This window comes from Palaemon carinicauda, chromosome 1 (genome assembly GCF_036898095.1).
Source record: "Palaemon carinicauda isolate YSFRI2023 chromosome 1, ASM3689809v2, whole genome shotgun sequence".
NCBI lineage: Eukaryota > Metazoa > Arthropoda > Malacostraca > Decapoda > Palaemonidae > Palaemon > Palaemon carinicauda.
Window position 1 is genome coordinate 6,086,366 of NC_090725.1, and position 19,749 is coordinate 6,106,114.

At 50.5% G+C, this 19,749-nt stretch overlaps 1 protein-coding gene and 1 pseudogene across 1 annotated transcript in view; both read left to right on the plus strand.

Annotated features, from left to right (window-relative positions):
• The first annotated feature begins 4,224 nt into the window (after positions 1 to 4,224).
• The window catches only part of LOC137646248 (uncharacterized), a 261,911-nt gene continuing 246,386 nt past the window's right edge, over positions 4,225 to 19,749 (plus strand). Inside the window, exon 1 of the mRNA XM_068379370.1 lies at positions 4,225 to 4,447. Within this exon, the coding sequence (XP_068235471.1) occupies positions 4,338 to 4,447 (110 nt within the window). The 5' untranslated portion in view covers positions 4,225 to 4,337. The remainder of the gene's footprint in view (positions 4,448 to 19,749) is intronic.
• Positions 13,791 to 13,909, plus strand: LOC137659156 (5S ribosomal RNA; annotated as a pseudogene).

Sequence of the window (19,749 nt, forward strand, 5' to 3'; positions counted from 1 at the left end):
AACGGAGTATGCAATGGAAGATGAAATATCATTGGAAGGAGAAAGGATTAATGAGGTTGAATCATTTAAGTATTCAGGAACTATTATCTCCAATTCAGGGTCTTTAGAATTTGAGTTTAGTGAAAGATTGAAAAAAGCAAACCAGACAATGGCTTGGTCAAGTAAAATTTGGAAATCAAATTGCTTGAAATTACATATAAAAAGCAGACTATATATCAGTTTAGTGAGATCGGTGTTACTGTATGGACGTAGGTCATGGTATGACAATGAAACAATCTCCAATAGATTTAGTAGATTTGATAACAAAACCCTCAGAAGAATATTGGGAGTTAAATGGCAGGACATGATTAGAAATTAAACTATAAGAGAGATTACTCGAATGCCATATGTGGACGGGATCATGAGGGGTAGATGGAGATGGTTTGGGTACGCATTATATTCGATAGGTTTAGAGTACAGGAGACCAGAGGAGAAGGATAGGTCAAAAACCATGGAAAGGATAAACAAGAATTAGAAAACGAAAGAGAGTTTAGCTAGATTAATTCATGTAAAGATGAATAATAATAGAAAAGACAAATGAAGATAAAGCGTGAAGATAATTCTGCACAGGCTCAGCAGTCGGTAACTGTCCCGCAGGAACAACAAATACCGTTGAGATTGAAGGAAAAGTAAAACAAGGAACTATCTTTAGACCTAAGCTATTAAGTATGGTGACTGACAAAGTGAACAGCAGCAATAGAAAAAATATAACATCAATAAGGAATGATGAAATTGAATCTCTATTTGCAGACGGTCAATGTCTATGGAGTAGAGTAGACCTTGTAGACCAGTGGTTCCCAACCTTTTCCCTGTCGTTTCCCCCCTGCACACAGTGCAACCCTCCAGATTTCCCCCTTCATGTGTATGAGGGAAAGAGTAGTTGAAACACACGGTGACGACTTACTAATTTATTTTTGCATTATACAAATATACTGATAAATAAATAGTTACAGAGTAAAATGGATAGAGAGCAGAACCGCTCTCTATCCATTTTACTCTGTAACTATTTGTTTATCAGTATATTGAGAGCGGCTAGTAGCCAAATAAAAGGAATTTGGTTTATTCTTCTACTTCAAAATTGAATTAGTGGGAAGGTTGAGGCTGCTTCTTGTGCACCAGTGTATCAATATCAGGGCTAGCTTTGTCACCTGATATTTTTTTTTTAGTTAGTAGGTAGTGTAGTTATTTCCCCCCTGGTAGCTTCAAATTTCCCCCAGGTTGGGAACCACTGTTGTAGACAGTAATGTTTCCCAGAGGCAGGAAAGAATGTGTAAAATTAGCATTTAAGTAACTCTTGGAGATTGGAGATCCTGAAAAAGTTCACAATTATTACCAATCTTCCAAAATTTGGTGTATTCACAAAGTTGAATAGAAGGAAGATGATATTCAAACAAAGATGAAGAACTAGTCAGGAAGTATGGTTAAGAACTATAAGTATCTGCGTAAAAGGCACACAGGGAAAGAAAATAAGGAAGCGAGTATCAATAGGAAAAGCCAAATGGTTGCACACATGACCTAATAAAATACGTAAGTATGAAGACGTGTGAAAAATAAGAAAATTGCATTGGAAGTGAGAAAGAAAAATTTATGAAACTGGTTGTTTCAACAATATTTTCTAATGTAGACCTGGAGTGAAATAGAAGATGAACGTAGGAAAGGTTTGGACAGCCTTCAATACAGGCTTATAAGAAGGAAGTATGAACAACCATCAAGTACTCTATACGGGGGCATTATATTAGAAACAGTGTCTTGCAGAATAGACTAGAAATAACAATGCTGTTCTATATCATCATAACCTCTGACATGTTAATCAGAGATACTGTAGTTGAAAATAAATTGCAGAACCCGTATGGAAGATGTTGGAGAAACAGCGTTGAAGATAATATACAATGAAAAATAGGAGAAGTTAGAATTTTGGGAAAAAGGCAAAAAAGAGGAATTAAAAAAATAGAAAAGAGGGAAGAAGCAATTGAAGAAAAGAAGAAAGTATTGAAATGAAGATACTTGAAAGAGAATGGCCAATAGTCGTATATCAGAGATATGGATATAATTAGGGCAATCTTAATAATGAAAGCAAGGTTAAAGATGCTCAACGTAAAAGCAATATCCAGGGGAAAATACATAGAATATGTTTGTGACTTGTGCAAAGAAGATATTGCAGAACATTTATTTCCAAGTCCAAAGTTAGGGAAGATATTAAGAGAACAGATATGAGTGGATATGTTGCAAGAAGCTATCAGAGCTTGAGCGAAATACATAAATTGGGCCATAAATCTGAAAGGAATTTAAAAATACGACAATAGATTGCCCCAACGTGCTCTATATTATCCAAACTATTTTAGGCAGAATAGGATAAGATTAAAACTTTTTCAGCAAGACTTGTTTATGGTCACAAAAAAAGAACAAGTAAAAAAAAACCCTGGTTCCTGGTTCCTTATTGCTCACTCCGCAAAATAAATTTGCGGGCACTCTATCTCTTTATAGATATGTGCATAGCTTCTAAGCTTATTCTTATTATTGTTATTAAGTTTATATCACCTGTGCCGTAAATAAATTGATATCATAATGAGGTTCTCAACCCTTTTATTCCCTTCTACCTTGAAATTAGATAGGATAACACCTTGCTATCATCAGTTTTGGCAACCTATTGTGGTAATCCAGTCGCTATAGTGGCTATGAGCTTAGACACTTTGCACTTATGCAATAATTGGTAGTGTCCGAAAACGTATTATTTTGTGGATTGAGCAGTTAGTGTCTGGTTCGTAGCCGCTTACTGCAAAATAAGTTTATGGGCACCCTGATTTCTTGGTTACTAACTAGGCACTCCACAAAATAAGTTTGCGAGCACTCTGTCAATTAATATGTAAGTGCAGAGCTTCTACGCGTATTCCTGTAACCATAAACAAGTTTTAATGAAAATCTTAAATATTATTTTTTTGAAATCAAGTGGAATAATAATACTTTATCAGTTTTGGCAACTAATGTGGTAAATTTCGTATCTCTAAACTTCTTCAGATTATTATTATTATTATTATTATTATTATTATTATTATTATTATTATTATTATTATTATTATTATTATTATTATCAGCTAGTGGGAAAAGCAGAATTCTACAAGCTCAAGGGCCCCAACAAGGAAAATAGCCCATTAAGGAAAGGAAAAGGGAAACGTAGAGAATAGTGCGTCTTGTGTACCCCGAAGCTTACTCTTGTTCCTGATCCCCAATAGAGTATCTATTTAAACAAGGTACTCTACATCTTAACTGCCAACCCCGCGGGCACTCTATCACACAATAGATATGTGCAAAGATTTCATTATACTTATTACTGTAATTAAGCCTTTCCATTTGTACCGTAAACATTATTAATGAAAATCTCAATCTTTAATCTTATCTCATTCTACCTTGAGACAGTTGGAATAATACCTTGCTATCATCACTATTGACAAACTTTTATGGTAAATTTGCTATTTTAAAATTCTTCCTTCATATGGATTGCCCTTCGTATGTATAGGCCTACTACTTGATCACTGCTAGGATTTTGCAAACATACCCACGCTTATCTCTTGTTCCACTAACTGTCCCAGTTATGGGCATGGAAATAAATATTAGGTATTATCTTCTCCTGAAAATTTGTTTTTAACTTGAGCATATACAACCTTACCTTCATTACAAGAAATGCCTTATCCATATCAATTTCTCTGATATAAGGCTGTGACCATATCCTTCTCTAAATCTCATTTTTCATACCTCTGCTTTTCTTGATTTCTTTGTTTTTCCGATTCCTTTCCTCTCAAATTCTTATTTCATATATTTCTATTTCACATTCCACTTTAATTTTTTCAATTATCAAGGAGTCAGCCGTCGCCGAGTCTATTAGTAGTTTCGGTCGTAGCCTTTGTAACGGTAACTGAATTTCTTGTACTTGTACTTGTACTTTGAGGATAAGCCTTTGTAACGGCTCCTCTATTCTTTTCTTTATATGGTATTGTCGTTTGTCACTTGATGTCTTATTTTATTATTTTTTCTTATTTTCCACAGTTCTTGGATAAGATTTTTTCTGCTTTCTATTTCTTTTTTATCACAATTCTTGAAACAAAGAATGTCCGCTATTATTTCACGTTCATTTTCATTATATGGTTCCGTTGCCCCATGTTCCTATATAAAGTGTATAGATGAATGTAAATAAACAAGTTTCGCGGATACACATAGTCCCGACATGATTAGCTTGCGTATCGTGAAACTCGTATTACTAAAAATGTTGGTTAAATAAGGAAAATAGTTTCAAGAATGAAAAAATGGATGCTAACAGTGAAAGTACATCTGTTAACTTTACCATTGACCTTTTTGATGATGAATTAGACGAGGACGATGATATCTTAGCACAAGCCTACGATGAAAGTATAGGGTAAGTTTATGGTAAAATTATGAATTGGACAAAGATCGAATTCGAGACCGTAAAATACCTTCATTTCTGTACATGATTTGGTAAAATTACAGAATGGTGCAATAAACGGTTTATAGAAAATAATACTGGTCGGTTAGGGTAGGGGAGAAAGTTTAGTTTAGTTAATGTCCATTTTTAATCCTCATGAGAGGAACTAGCCGCTGATATACAAAGGCTCCAAGTAATGAAACACTGTCAAAACACGAGCATTTGTTTGCCAGAATTCCATGTGTTTAGAAATCAGGATTTATAACGTTTTCAGTGTTTATTGCATGGTGGTACAAATACCCCTTTATTGAATTCCGCCCCTTACGGAAGTGTTAGGGGGTTTGCAAGGTGGCGTTAGCTCCCCTATTAGTTAAGTAGGTAAGGACATGGCTTGTAGCTTAGGTTAGGTGGGGGGGGGGGTTTGGGAAGTTTAGGTTAGTTGGTGTCCAATTTTTATGCACATGGAAGGAACTGGCCGCTAATATACAAAGGCTCCCAGACTAAATATATCAAACCCAAATTTCTACCCGAACCTTTTATTTTTAACATGATCATAAAGTACAGTATGAGCTATGATTATATTTCATAGTCCAATATTGAACATAAATAACAAGGAGGTTTAAAATATGAAACGTTGGGCCCTTCATTCTGTTCGAACAAGCAACTCAAGACAGTAGCACCTCCTATAAGTGTTTTTTTTTCTGAACAGCCAGGTGGAAGTTTTTCCTTGGTTTCTGTCTCAATATAAGTTTTATATTAATGAATGAACGCATTCAGTGAATGTACAGTACATGTAAACGTGTACTATGTACACAGTAACACTAAGGTACATATAACGTGAGTCATTGCCACACTTCTCGACTTGCGCCATTGAAACTCACAGTACTCATATTCTATGTCTACATCACTATTGTAAAGTATGTTATTTTGTATACAGTAATGTACTAATATATCAATAACATTGCACTATTACACAATGAATATACTTATACAATAGAAATTAGAATAAAAATTATCAATACAGCACCACTAACCATTTACGTACAAAGTTTTACACAGTAAGTTTGAAGCTTGATGGAACTCTTTGAGCCATTGACTATTTGGCGCATTGTGTAGAGTAATGTACAGTACATATCACATTTGTTCCGGTGCAAAGTACAAACCTTCTGCTCTTTACATAGGAGTATTATTTCGGCGAAAGCTGAAACTAACCAATAAGCCGATAAACTTTTTGTCAGGGTGTAACTACCCACCGCTAGTTAGCGGAGGGGGCGAGCGGGGTAGGTTAACCCTCTCGCTCACACCAGCACTAGCGACTAACCGTCACTTTTTTATGTCGGCTCGGTAGAGTAAAGACGTAGTCTCTCTCTCCCGACAACAGCCTTTTAACCGGTTACGGCTAAAAGCAACTGGCCTAATTTCCTTTTGAGCTGCCTTCCTTTCACGGGTTCCCTGGACAAGGGAGGTAGCAAGAGGCCATGGCCTCTACCTCTGCTGCTTACCCAGTTTGCTCTGCTTCGGCGGGTGGCCATGACCAGTGGGTGACAGGAACTCCTCGGAGTGACTTGTCACGGGACCGTAGGTCTCGGGAACGAGTTTTGGCTTCGTTCCGAGGTTGTGTGGGTTGCTGTTTCTTTAGCCGGGTTCGCCCGAAGGGAGGTGGTGCAATCTGTACGACCAGAAAGTTCGCCTTCAAGTGTTGCGCAGTCTGACCTCTGAGGAAGGACGATGCAACACCCTTCCGAGCGGCATGAGTCGATGCGCCATAGGAGGGAGGAGTTGGTTGATCCTCTCTTTTGTGAGAGGAGAGATTTTCTCCAACGGCCTTCTGAACAGCAGCTCCCTCGTCTGCGAGGGGATATGCCATAGGAAGGAGGCGTTGATCATCCTCTTTTGCCTGAGGGTAGATCATCGCCAACACTCCCTTCTGAATGGCAGCTTCCTTGTCCACGAGGCGATGCGCCGTAGGAAGGAGGAATTGATCAATCCTCTCTTGCGTGAGGAGAGATCTTCTCCAACACTCCCTTCTGATTGGCAGCTCCCTCGTACGCGAGGCGATGCGCCGTTCGAAGGAGGTGATCAATTCTCTCTTGCGAGAGGAAAGATCTTCTCCAACACTCCCTTCTGAGTGGCAGCTCCTCCTCCTCCTCCGGGGGAGGATTTATCTGTTTCTGTTTATAATGATGATTTATTGCAGCTTTGGGCTTCCTTGGGGCTTAAGGGTTCACCCTCCAGGGAAGCCCTGCTTGACTTGATCCAGTTGGGCGCAGCTGTCAAACAGTCGCCAGTGGTAGCGGAGGTTGACCCTCTGTCTATCGTCGACGTTGTTGTGGCAGAGGCTTGCGACGGGTCGGGTCAAACCCCTGCCTTGGGTGCTGATGTTGCTGAAGGCTCAGTTCCCCCCTCCGAACATCCTTCGAGGGAGGAGCTGAGTTCAACGGTCTCTCCTGCAGGTGATTCTCCCCCTCGGGGGAGTTCACTGACAGTCTCCTCTTCTGAGGACCGACGATGGTGTTCCTGCTCCCAGAGGACGTATCTGTCGCAAGGCTCGCCCTCCTTTTCGTCGTAGAGGTCTTCTTTCTCCCCACAAGGGAGTTAGGAGGCGCCTCTTCGGCTCCTCGCCCTCGCCGTCCCCCGCAGAGGATCCTCCTCGTCGTTAGTTGACCGTTGCAGCCGCATCTCTGGACCTCTTTGCAGATCGTTCGCGATCTCCTACGCCTGCCAGACCTGCTGATCCTCCTTCACCGTTCGCGGCAGCTGATGCGCAGTGGGCGCCCTCGCACCCCGTTATCCAACGGGCACCAGTCCCTCTAGGGCAAAAGGGCTTGTCTCACAATGTGAGCAAGTCCCTTAAGTGCCATGTTTTACCTGTGCGCCCACGATCTCCTGCGCGCAGTTGCGTGCAAGCCTTCTCCTGTTCCTGCTGTTGCTGAGAGTCATCCTGTGCCAGAAACAACGTGCCAGCGATCTCCTATGGCAGAGTCGACATGTCAGCGCTCTCCTGCTCGCCATCGATCTCCTGTTCGCCGGCGCTCTCCTGCTCGCAGGCGCTCTCCTGCGCGTCAGCGATCTCCTCCTCGCCAGGGATCTCCTCCTCGCCAGCGCACATCTGTGCGCCCTGATCCTGATACGCGCCACGCACGCCCACGATCTCCAGCTCGCCAGCGAACTTCCCCTGCGTGCCAGCGCGTAACTACGTGCCATCGCTCGCCCGCGTGCCCACGATCTTCGGATCTGGGCGTAGGAAGGAAGCCTCATCCTTCGCCTTCTTGCCAGCGTTCACCTGCGCGCCATCGGAACTCGCCCTCTCGTCAACCCTCGCCTACGCGCCATCGCGCGCAGTCACCTTCGTGCCCACAGGTTCCAGGTCCTACCGTGCGCACTTCCAGAGGTGGACGGGTCACGACGCGCCCACGAGCAGTCTCCTTCATGCGCTTCTAAGCCTGCTGATCCTGTGCCTCATCTGTCTTCTCCAGATCGCGTTGCTGCACGCCAGCGATCTCCAGCGCATCCGCGCGCCTTCACTCTCCAGCATGCCCACGTGCCCACGAGCCTGCTCGCAGAAGATTACCTGTGCGCCCACGCGCAACTTCACCTGTGTGCAGTCGCTCACCTGCTCGCCCTGCGCGCCATCGCTCTCCTGTGCGCCATCGCTCGCCTGCGCTCCGTTGTTCACCTACGCGCCGTCATTCTCGTGATCGCCAACACTCGCCCGCGCACCCTCGCCCACGCGCCCGCACACGTGCGTGAACGTTCGCCCGCGCGCGAACCTGGGATTGTTCCATCGCGCGAACGCCAGTGTGAGGCCAGGCGCGATTCCCTCCGGGTTTCGTAACGCGAACTTCCTAGCGAGTCTTCAGGAGCGAGAGCAGTCAGGTCATCTTCTTCACGGTCCCCCACTCGCAAGCTCAGAACAGCACGCTCGCAGGAGGAGGGGAGGTCTTCAGAGAGGTCTAGGCACCAATCTTCTTCCCTTTCTTTTCGGGTAGGCCCTGTGGTATCTACTCCGAAGGATCGTCCGATCCCCTTCCCTCTAGCGGGAGTCTCTAACACTGCGTCTGTCAGTAAGCAGCCATGATTTGGGTCCCTTACCAGAGCTGTCGTCCGGGCTGTTAAGCCTGCCTTCGCTGATTTGGGTCTCAAACCAACGGCAGCTCTGACCCCACTGAAAAGGAAGAGAGGAGTAGAGATTGTGGTGACTTCTCCCAGAGTCAAACTGGGACTCAAAGACTATCCCGAAGTCTTCTTCCAGGATTCGACCAGAGCCAGTGAGACCCCAGGAGAATGTCCACGTGTCCCCCCAAGTAGAGCATCTGGGAACAGGAGACTGCTGCCAGTTCACCAGGAGGAGAGCAGCAAGAGTCAGAACATGCCTTCTGGCAAGTCTTGACTCTGATGAGGCATCTCAACGGGTTCAAGGACCCTGAGATCGCCCCTCGTGAGGGCAAGGACACGGTCCTGGACCGAGTCTTTGGCACTCAGAAACCCACTAAGGCCAGTGCGGCTTAGCCTTGGTCCCAAGGGGTGAAGAGTGCCAGGGATAAGGTTGAGGGCCAGCTCTCCAGCCGCTCCACTGCTGGCAACAAGCTCCTCCCACCTCCTCGTGTCCAACAGAGGATGTATTTTGAGATCATGGAGGAGTCTTCTTTAGCTCTTCCACTCCACCACTCTGTGGAAGAGCTTACCAGGGGAGTCTCTCTTGAGAGACTCTCCAGCCGGCAAGTGACATTTTCGGCAACAGAGATCTTGAGTCAGGAGAAGGTCGCAAAGTGTGCCGTACAGGCCCCTTCGTGGCTGGATGTCTGGCTGGGGTCTCTGGGCATCCTGCTGCGATCCGAGGATCTGTCCAAGGAGAGCACCAGGAAGGCCCTGGAGACCTTCCTCCTTTCGGGCATCAGCCTCCCGGCGGACAGACAACGGTCTTCCGACGGACATCAGTCTCCCGACGGACAACGATCCCTTCGGGGCAAAGGGTTGCCTCCCACAGGGGTTCTTCCCTTGCGTGTCAGGGTTCCCCTGCGCGCCCTTCTGCTGTGTTCTCTCCTGTTCAGTGTTAGCGCACAGGCGCTCTCCTGCTCCTGCTCAGTGTTAGCACACAGGCGCTCTCCTGCTCCTGCTCAGTGTTAGCTCACAGGCGCTCTCCTGCTCCTGCTCAGTGTTAGCGCACAGGCGCTCTACTGCTCATCAGCGCTTTCCTGATCGCTAGCGCGCTCCTGTTCGTCAGCGCTCTCCTGTTCGTCAGCGCTCTCATGATGATCATCTCTGCTGTTCCTGTTGGTTCCTGTTATGCGCCCTGTGCGCCCACGTTCGCCCTCGCGATCTAGAACTTCCACGCGTTGCCTTCTGCTCGCCAGCGACCATAGACGCGTCAACGTTCACCTGCTCGTCAGTGATCTCCTACGCGTCAACGATCGCCATCGATCTGCCACGCGTGTCAGTTCCCCTGGACACCATCAGTAGCGATCTAGCGCTCGCCTGCTGTGGACCACGATCTCCGGTAGCTGAGTCTTGCCCTAGATCTTCCTCCTGCTCGCCAGCGCTCACCTTTACTTTTGTCCTTCTGTGCGCCAGCTTTCTTCAATCGCCAGCGCACATCTGCGCGCCCTTTTTTGCCTCGCACCAATGGGCGCCAACGGTTTTCTGACCGTCTAGGATTGCCTGATTAACCACTTGCTTCAGCGCTCACCTTCCTGATACACCTGCGCGCCTTCTGTTAGCGCGATGCGCGCTAACCATCACTAGTCTCTCTTGCGTTGGCAATCGCCTACACGCCCGCGCGATTCTTCACCTGCGCGCTAGCGTTTTGTTAACGCACCACCGCTCGCCAACACGCCATCGCTTGCTGACGCGCCATCCCTTGCCGACGCTCCATCGCTTGCCAAGGCGCCTTCACTCTCCTACGGGCTATCGCTTGCCAGAACGCGCAATCGCTCGTCAACATGCCATCGCCCGCCTACGCGTCATCGGTCTCCCGGCCGCCTGCGCTCACCCACGCGCCCATGTGCCTGCGCGTCCATACGCCCACGTGCCCGCGCGACCGCACGCCTACGCTCATGCGCGACCGCGCACATGCTCTTCAATGTTCGCCCACGAGCAAACCAACGGTATTCCATCGCACGGACGGTGTTCCGTCGCGCGGACGGGCGGACGGACGGACGGTGTTCCGTCGCGCGGACGGATGGACGGTGTTCCGTCGCGCGGACGGACGGACGGTGTTCCGTCGCGCGGACGGACGGACGGTGTTCCGTCGCACGGACGGACGGTGTTCCGTCGCGCGGACAGACGGACGGTGTTCCGTCGCGCGGACAGACGGACGGTGTTCCGTCGCGCGGACGGACAGTGTTCCGTCGCGCGGACGGACGGACGGACGGTGTTCCGTCGCGCGGACGGACGGACGGTGTTCTGTCGCGCGGACGGACGGACGGTGTTCCGTCGCGCGGACGAACGGACGGTATTCCGTCGCGCGGACGGACGGACGGTGTTCCGTCGCGCGGACGGACGGACGGTGTTCCGTCGCGCGGACGGACGGACGGACGGTGTTCCGTCGGGCGGACGGCATTCGCCTACACGCCCGCTCGATTCTTCACCTGCGAGCTAGCGTTTTGTTAACGCACCACCGCTCGCCAACGCGCCGTCGCTTGTCGACGCGCCATCCCTTGCCGACGCCCCATCGCTTGCCAACGCGCCTTCACTCTCCTACGGGCTATCGCTCGCCAGAACGCGCAATCGCTCGTCAACGTGCCATCGCCCGCCTACGCGTCATCGGTCTCCCGACCGCCTGCGCGCTCACCCGCGCGCCCATGTGCCTGCGCGTCCATACGCCCACGTGCCCGCGCGACCGAACGCCTACGCTCATGTGCGACCGCGCACATGCTCTCCGATGTTCGCCCATGCGCGAACCAACGGTGTTCCATCGCGCGGACGGACGGTGTTCCGTCGCGCGGACGGATGGACGAACGGATGGTGGTCCGTCGCGCGGACGGATGGACGGTGTTCCGGCGCGCAGACGGACGGACGGACGGACGGTGTTCCGTCGCGCGGACGGACGGACGAACGGACGGACGGACGGAGTTCCGTCGCGCGGACGGACGGACGGACGGTGTTCCGTCGCGCGGAGGGACGGACGGTGTTCCGTCGCGCGGACGGACGGACGGTGTTCCGTCGCGCGAACGTCGGCTTAATTCTTGCAGTATCCATTGCTCGCGTATGGGTTATCGCTCGCCGACCACCAGCTCTTGCCCTTCCTACCACGCTCGCCCTCCTCCTGCGCGAACGTCGGCTTAATTCTTGCAGTATCCATTGCTCGCGTATGGGTTATCGCTCGCCGACCACCAGCTCTTGCCCTTCCTACCACGCTCGCCCTCCTCCTGCGCTCCTTCGCTCACCTTCGTTTGCGTTCCTGCGTGCCCTCGCATGGGCGCTTCCAATTGGGAACTTCTGTCAACATAAATGTCTGCCGTATCTGTTCTTTTTTCTTTTCTTGTATGAAGGAACCTATTCTTGTAAAGTACAGTACTTCTATTTACTCAAACTCTGGTTACACATTCAAACCCTACAGAGAGTAGGGCGTGCTGCAAAAACAAATGTTGTTAAGACAGTTGGTAGGACCAAACAAAAATATATACATACCCCTTAAACATATACTTTATGCTTGCAAAACATTTAAACCTATTTAAGAAAAATTGAAATCTTTACAGTGAATAAAATGTTATAGTACAGTTCTGGGGTAGAATATCAGACATTATGACAAAAGGGAATTGATAATGAGAGTTACTTTAAAACATATATAACCCAAGCTTGTTACATGTGGAAATGGTTTGTATTTTTCCCAACTATTATTAATTTTTTCCACAGTGCTTGAGCCCGAGAGGAGGAAAGTACCCATGACCTTCCTATAGCTTCCTTGAACAAAACCTTGGGTCGCAACCGAGGAGGGAAAGTACCTGGTAAGCCCCTTTCACGAGATGGAGAAGAGGAAGGTGTAAACCAGTCACCCCTTGGCTGATGGAGAAATCTCGAACGGAAAGCCCCCTGGCAAAACCCTTCCAGGAAATGACGGGAAAGGGCTAACCCAGGTTCTGGAAAGAAGAATGTTGCTCAGACCTCCCTGAAGATTCTTCCTGCTCTTGCATGTGCCATGCTCTGCGTTTACGGGGTGAGGCTGTGTTCTGGAAATAAGCTCCAGAAGACTCGCCCGGCTGGCCATGCTGCGAAACCCCAACGGGAATCGTGGTTGCAATCCCCCTGGCGCTCGCGCGATGGTAAATCCTTGAGAAGAATTTGTTTGTGCCCAAGGACAGAGACATAGACAGCGGTTGTGCGGAGGAAGTCGACTTCCGTTTTCACTCCTCCAAGGCGCTTTCTTCCAGACCCTGCAGGGCTGCAGCGCCTCTTTCTTTCAGCCATGTCGGCCTAAGTTATCGGACCGGCTACGACAACTGAGACAAGGTGTCCAATAGCAGTTCCCTCCTATCAGGAACAGGTGGCACGGGAGGCTCTCCAGGGAGGGCATAGTCCTAGAGGGAGCGGCAGAGTTCACGAACTCTAGGATTGGCACCCTCCCCCTTGCAGGTTTCACGCTGGGAGGATGCCTAAGGTTACTCATCCGGATGACAGCTTCCCGATGCCCATTCCTGCACGATCTCTGTGATCAGCCAAGGATATTGCGCCTGCCGTCTCTGTCAGCGAATTCAGTGTCTCTGAACCTCTATGCCATAGGGTCGGCAAGAGTTTGCCCGTTTGAGCAGAATGATCCATGCCTTAGGAGAAGGTCCTCCATAGGATCGTCGATGGCTTCACCCCCCGGCTTCTTCAGTCGATCCTTTCTTGTAAGGAAGTATCTGAGACGGGAGTTCCGTAGTCGACCTCTCAGCTCTGATCAAGTTTGTCGAACAAACTTCGTCCAGCGTGGAACAGCAGAATCGATCAAACTGGTAACGAGGCGACAGGACTCCTTAGGCCCTGGATCGGAAGGACGGGTACTTTCAGTTTCCATTGCATCCATCTTCCAGGAAGCTCGTGGAATTCAGCCTAGACTACAGGTATTCCTGCTTAAGATGCAGTGTGGCGATCCCACCGTGGCATCGCAGGTTTTTCCCCAGAGAACTCTCCCTGCTTTCCTCATGGCCGCTCAGGTGCAGGCTTCCGCCTCCTTCGCCTTTTGGAGGTCTGGTCAACTCCGGTAGGCTCGGGTTCGACCTTCTTCAGCGCCGGGACAAGCTTCCGGATGCTTACCATGAGTGGGGGTTCATGGTATTTTGCTAGGAGCCTTCTCTTCTTCTGCCTCAACATCTGGAGTATCTAGCCATGATATTGAGTCAACGGCCTTGCCACGTTGGAAACCCCGCTTCTCGTCCGTCCAGCGAGGTTAAGCAACGTTGGGTCTGGTCGGTACTTGGATGGGTGACCGCCTGGGGACGCCAGATTCTGTTGCCACCTCCTCCGAGCCTTCCCTTCAGTTGACTGTGGCAAGGCTGAGGAGAGTCGCAGTTTGTCCTCATGTGCAGCCGGGTTGGGAGCACAAGAAGGACAAGGGGAAGAGTCACCAGTACAGTATACCTCTTCAGCTCGGACTCAAGTACATTCATCTCGACCTGAATCCAGACCCTCTCCCGTCACGTCGCCCTACAACACGATGTCGGATACATCGCAACGTCCCTCGCCTTCGAGTAATACTACTCTGTGACGCAGGTGCTACAAGCTGGAGTCTGGAAGCGTCTAATGACCTTCGCAGCCCGCTTCCTGCAGGGCGTGACCCACAGGAGTTTCGATACGTTTTTATCGCTCTGTGGTGGCTACACAACAGCTGGTCTAACCTCAGGCTCCTTTTTGGACAGGTAGTAGAAGGTTGAGGGCATTGTTATCAGGTTTTAGTCTGCATGAACGAAAGAAGTATGTCTGGCCCTTACATCTTTCTTCATTTTCCCCTCTACTGGGAAGCAGCATCCTGGTCTCTGCATAGCTGACCTCGAACCTCTGCAGGTAAACCATGCTTCCTTGTGTTCCGAGTATTGAGTCAATACTGTCGCGTCCCCCATACCCTGACGAGGTGGTATTGGGAACGTCCTAACCCAGAGTTCCTTCTGGAACTCCAGGTCAACTGCCTAGGACGGGTCACACTTCTTCCTTCACACACAAGCTTATGTAGGCCACACGGTTCCTTGCGGAGCAAGGAACTTGTGAGGTGCAGGGACTCCTTTTCTCGAGTGCGACTCACTCGGATTCTGAGTCCCCGGGTAAAGCCAAAGCCAGTATGGCTAGGGACTTTCCACCCTTCCTAAGGGGTAAGTCACCCAAAGTAAATAGCGTGGTTTGTATTTCGGTTACGGAACAAATGACAAATTCAAAGATAATTTGTATTTTTCCTAACCATACAAACCTTAGCTATTGGTACATATATTTGCCCGCCAGCCCTGTCCCCCAAGACAAGTCCTACCTCTAAGTGAAAGTGGAGCATTCACCTGTGTGTGAGGGGTGGGAGGGGTAGCTAGCTATCACTCCCCTACCCCCCCCTACCCCCCCCCCCCCCCCCCCCCCGCTAACTAGCGCGGGGGTATTACACCCTCGTTAAATTCTAATGGCTCGCCATTTCAGCTACGCTAAAAGGTAAACCCAATGTAAATAGCTAAGGTTTGTATGGTTAGGAAAAATACAAATTATCTTCGAATTTATCATGTTTGAGCCCAAGGATGTGGAACAGGCAGCTGAGAGGTGGAGAAAATCGAACCAGAATTCTCTTCTCCAAAGGGCTCGTACAACAAAGCCCTACAAACCTCCAGCACCTCAACAACCTCGCCAGTCCAAGACGACGAAACCGGCAGCGGCAGCAAAGACGACGATGTCCAAGCAGCAGCCCTTTCCTGTCAGAGACAAGAAGGACAAAAAGTCCTCCAGGGGAGGCAAGAATCCTAGAGGTAGTGGCTGAGGCCGCAAACGCTAGTATTGGCAATTCCCCTGCATGTCCACCAGTGGGGGGATGCCTGAAAAGTTGCGCATTCAGGTGGCAGGAACTCAGGGCCAATTCCTGGACGATCTCCGTGATCAGTCAGGGATATCGCGTCCCGTTCATAACATCTCTTCCTCCCCTGACAGCGAATCCAGTGTCGTTGAGCTCCTATGCCATGGGATCGGCAAAAGGGCTAGCCCTACGGGCAGAAGTCGAGACCATGCTGAAGAAGGATGCTCTTCAGGAGGTCGTCGACGGCTCCCCAGGCTTCTTCAGTCGACTCTTTCTTGTAAAGAAGGCGTCTGGAGGCTGGAGACCAGTTATCGACCTCTCAGCTCTGAACAAGTTTGTCAAACAAACTCCGTTCAGCATGGAGACAGCAGACACGGTCAGACCTGGAGTGAGACCGCAAGACTTCATGTGTACACTGGATCTGAAGGACGCGTACTTCCAGATTCCAATCCATCCGTCTTCCAGGAAGTACTTAAGATTCAGCCTAGACAACAAGATCTACCAGTTCAAGGTGCTGTGTTTCGGTCTCTCCACAGCACCCCAGGTATTCACCAGAGTGTTCACCCTGATCTCTTCGTGGGCACACAGGATCGGCATCTGTCTCCTCCGTTATCTGGACGACTGGCTGATCCTGGCAGACTCGGAATCGACCCTTCTTCGACACCGAGACAAGCTTCTGGGAATTTGCCAAGATCTAGGGATCATGGTAATTCTCGAGAAGTCTTTTCTGCTTCCATCTCAACGACTGGTATATCTAGGCATGATATTGGACACCAATCTCCACAAAGCCTTTTCATCAGACAACAGGATAGCAAGGCTGAGGAGGATCGCAGATCCTTTCCTCCGACGAGAAGAGCTTCCAGCCCAATCGTGGTTACGTCTCCTAGGTCACCTTTCCTCCTTGGCCCGTCTAGTTCCAAACGGCCGCCTTAGGATGAGATCCCTGCAATGGCGGCTCAAGTCCCGGTGGAATCAAGGCCACGATTCCCCGGACATTCTGGTCCCTATGGGTCCTGCGGAACAGACGGACCTTCAGTGGTGGGTGACAGACGAAAACCTCCGAAAGGGAGTGGATCTTCTCGTCCTCTCCCCGGATTTGATGCTGTTCTCGGACGCTTCAAAAGAAGGGTGGGGGGGCCCACGTTCTGAACCACAGGATCTCAGGCCTATGGTCAGAATCAGAAAATTGCCTCCACATAAATCTGCTAGAGATGAAGGCCGTATATCGGGCACTTCAACAGTTCCAACAAACCCTGGCAGGTCACTTCTGCTTTTTCTTTTCTACAGCTTGTGTGTTGGTTTGAAGTTGACTTTCATTATTATATTATTATATTACAATGCGTACGTGCCCTGGTGTTGCCGGCCGCCCTTGTGGAACCTTTATGTCGGCCTTAGATACGGACCCTCACACCCTTTGCCCTCAGTGTCGGGGCCGATGGTGTGACCAGGAAAACATGTGTTGTGAGTGTAGGGAGTGGTCTGCCTCCCAGTGGGAGAGGTTTGGCCGCCGGCGTAAGAAGAAGTCCAAGAGAGACCGTTTTCCTTCGGGGGTTGCCTTGAAGGAGGAAGGTTCTCGGGATTCTTCTTTCGCCGCCCAAACCTCCTCCGAAGCTCCCCCTCGACCGGCTCCTAAGGAGAGTCGTTCGAGTGGTAGCGCAGGCCCTAGTTCTGTTTCCCGACCGGGGGGGGGTCGCCTCCCATAGCGGGGCGGTTCCCCCTCCTCCTCCAGGGGAGGCCATTGATAACTCCTTGTCTAATGATGATCTCTTACAGATTTGGGCTTCCCTGGGGCTTAAGGGCTTGCCCTCCAGGGTCGCCTTGATTGACCTTGTCTCGTTGGGAGCTGCCGTTAAGCAGTCGCCGACGGTAGCAGAGGTAGACCCTCTGTCTATCGTCGACGTCGTGGTGGCAGAGGCCTCTGACGTGGCTGGGCAATCCTCTGCAGGTGCAGTTGAGGATGATGGGGCTGATGGCTCTCCTCCCCCTTCCGTACATCCTTCGAAGGGGGAAGTGAGTCCTACGGGCTCTTCTGCTGTTCAGCTTCCTTCTAAGGGAAGTGCTTTGACTGAGACTCCCCTTCAGAGGACTGATGGTCCTGATGATCTTCCCCGTGGCCGCCTCCGCCGTAAGGCTCACCGTCCGCTGCGTCGCAAGGGCCTCCCTTCCCCTTATAAGGGGGTTAAGAGGCGCCTTTTTGGATCTTCTTCCTCCGAAGGGGACTCTCCTCGTCGTACTCAGCCTACAGCTCCTACTCCTTTGGACCTCTCTGCAGACCGTTCTCCAACTCCTGCTAGATCTTCACCTTCTGTGGAACTCGTCACCCGACGGGCAACGGTCCCTTCGGGGCAAAGGGATTCTTCCCTTCCACGTGCAGTGCTAGCGCACAGGCGCTCTCCTGCTCGTCAGTGCTCTCCTGCTCGTCAATGCTCTCCTGCTCGTCGGCGCTCACCTGTTCGTCGGCACTCTCCTGATGTTCGCCCTCCTCGTCAGCGCTCTTCTGCTCGTCAGCGCTCTTTTGAGGATCATCGCCCTGTGGTCTCTGACCATCCTGCAGTTCCTGTTGAACTCCCTGCGCGCCATCAGTCTCCTGAGCTCTCTCATCCTGTGTCTACGCAACAACGTTCGCGTTCTCCAGCGCGTGTGTCTAAAGCACATGTTCGCCCACGCGCCTGCGATCTTCCTGTTCCTGTTCGTGAACGCGCCGCGCCACCTGTTCCTTCACAGGATCTCACGCGTCGCCCTCCTGCTCGCCAGCGATCACCTACGCGCCAGCGATCACCTGCTCGCCAGCGTTCACCTGCTCGCCAGGGTGCACAGGCAATTTTAGTATCGCCTATTCATCAGCGTTCTCCAACCTGTCAACGATCACCTACGCGCCGCCGATCACCTGCTCGCCAGCGCGCACAGGCGATTTTAGTATCGCCTATTCATCAGCGTTCTCCTACGCGTCAGCGATCACCTGTTTATCGGCGATCTCCGGATCGCCCACGCGATTTACAACTTGCGCGCCCGCGTTCTCCAACGCTTCGTCGACCAGAGGTTCTGAAGGGACATGGTTCGCCATCTATCAGCTCGCCAACGCGTCACCATGCGACAACGCGCCATCGCCCACCTGCGCGTCAGCGCTCGCCAGCTCGCCACCGATCGCCTGTTGATCTACATCGCCAGCGATCTTCCTCACCCACGCGGCAGCGTGTTTCCTCGCCATCGTGCCAACGCTTTCGTTCGCCGACTCGGACACGCGTGATCATCCACCTGGGCACCCGCGCGATCGCTCGCCCGCGCGACCATCGTTCGCGGCGAATTTCGCAGCTGGTGGTAGCAGCAGGAACGCGTGTTCCTAGACAACGCTCGGGATCGCCTCCACCCAAACACAGGATTGTAGTGCAGGACAAGGATAATACTGAGGAGAGGTTAGTACATCATTCTTCCCCACCTTCTTTTCAGGCAGGTACTGTGGTGTACACTCCAAAGGATCGCCCGATCCCTTTCCCTTTAGCGACGATTTCAGACTCTGTGTCCTTGGAGCAACAGACTTGGTTTGGTCCCCTGGCGCGAGCGTTAGTGAGGGTTATGAAGCCAGCACTCGCCGACCAGGGTAACAAACCAACGGCTGTCTCTCCTACGCTGAAGAGAAAGAGAGGAGTGGACTTCGTGGTGACTTCCCCCAGGGCAAAGTTGGTTCCCAAGAGGTCTGTCGCGAAGCCCCCTTCTCCTGCTTGAGTGCTTTCTCCTTCTCCCGTGGACGAGGCCTTTCCGTCCTCGGGTGAGTCCAGTTGAGTGGTAGTCTTCCCCTCGGCACCAAGGGGGGAGACTTCGCTTCATGGAGGAGAATCGTCTCGTGAGGAAGGGGCTCCTTGAACCTCTTTCTTGGGATCCTGTATCCCTCCCAGGAGGGAATCCAAGGACTCCAAGACCGTCCCGAAGTCATCTTCGAGGATTCGCCAGGAACCCACGGCTCCCCGGGGGAACGTCCACGCTTCACCCCAGGAAGAGATCCCAGGGACAGGAGACTTAGCTGCCAGCCCGCAAGGAGGAGATCAGCATGAATCAGAACATGCCTTCTGGCAGGTCCTAAGCCTGATAAGGCAACTTAACGGGCTGATGGATCCATTCATCGCCCCCCGTGAAGGCAAAGACACTATCTTAGATGAAGTGTTTGACGTTTGGAAGGCCCTAAGTCCAGTGCGGCTCTGCCCTGGTCTCGGGGTCTGAAGAGTGCCAGAGCTAGGGCCAACGCTCAGCTCGCGATTCTTGCCTCCTCCAGTCGTTCCTCTGCCGGGAACCAGCTCATCCCTCCTCCTCGTCTTCAGCAGAG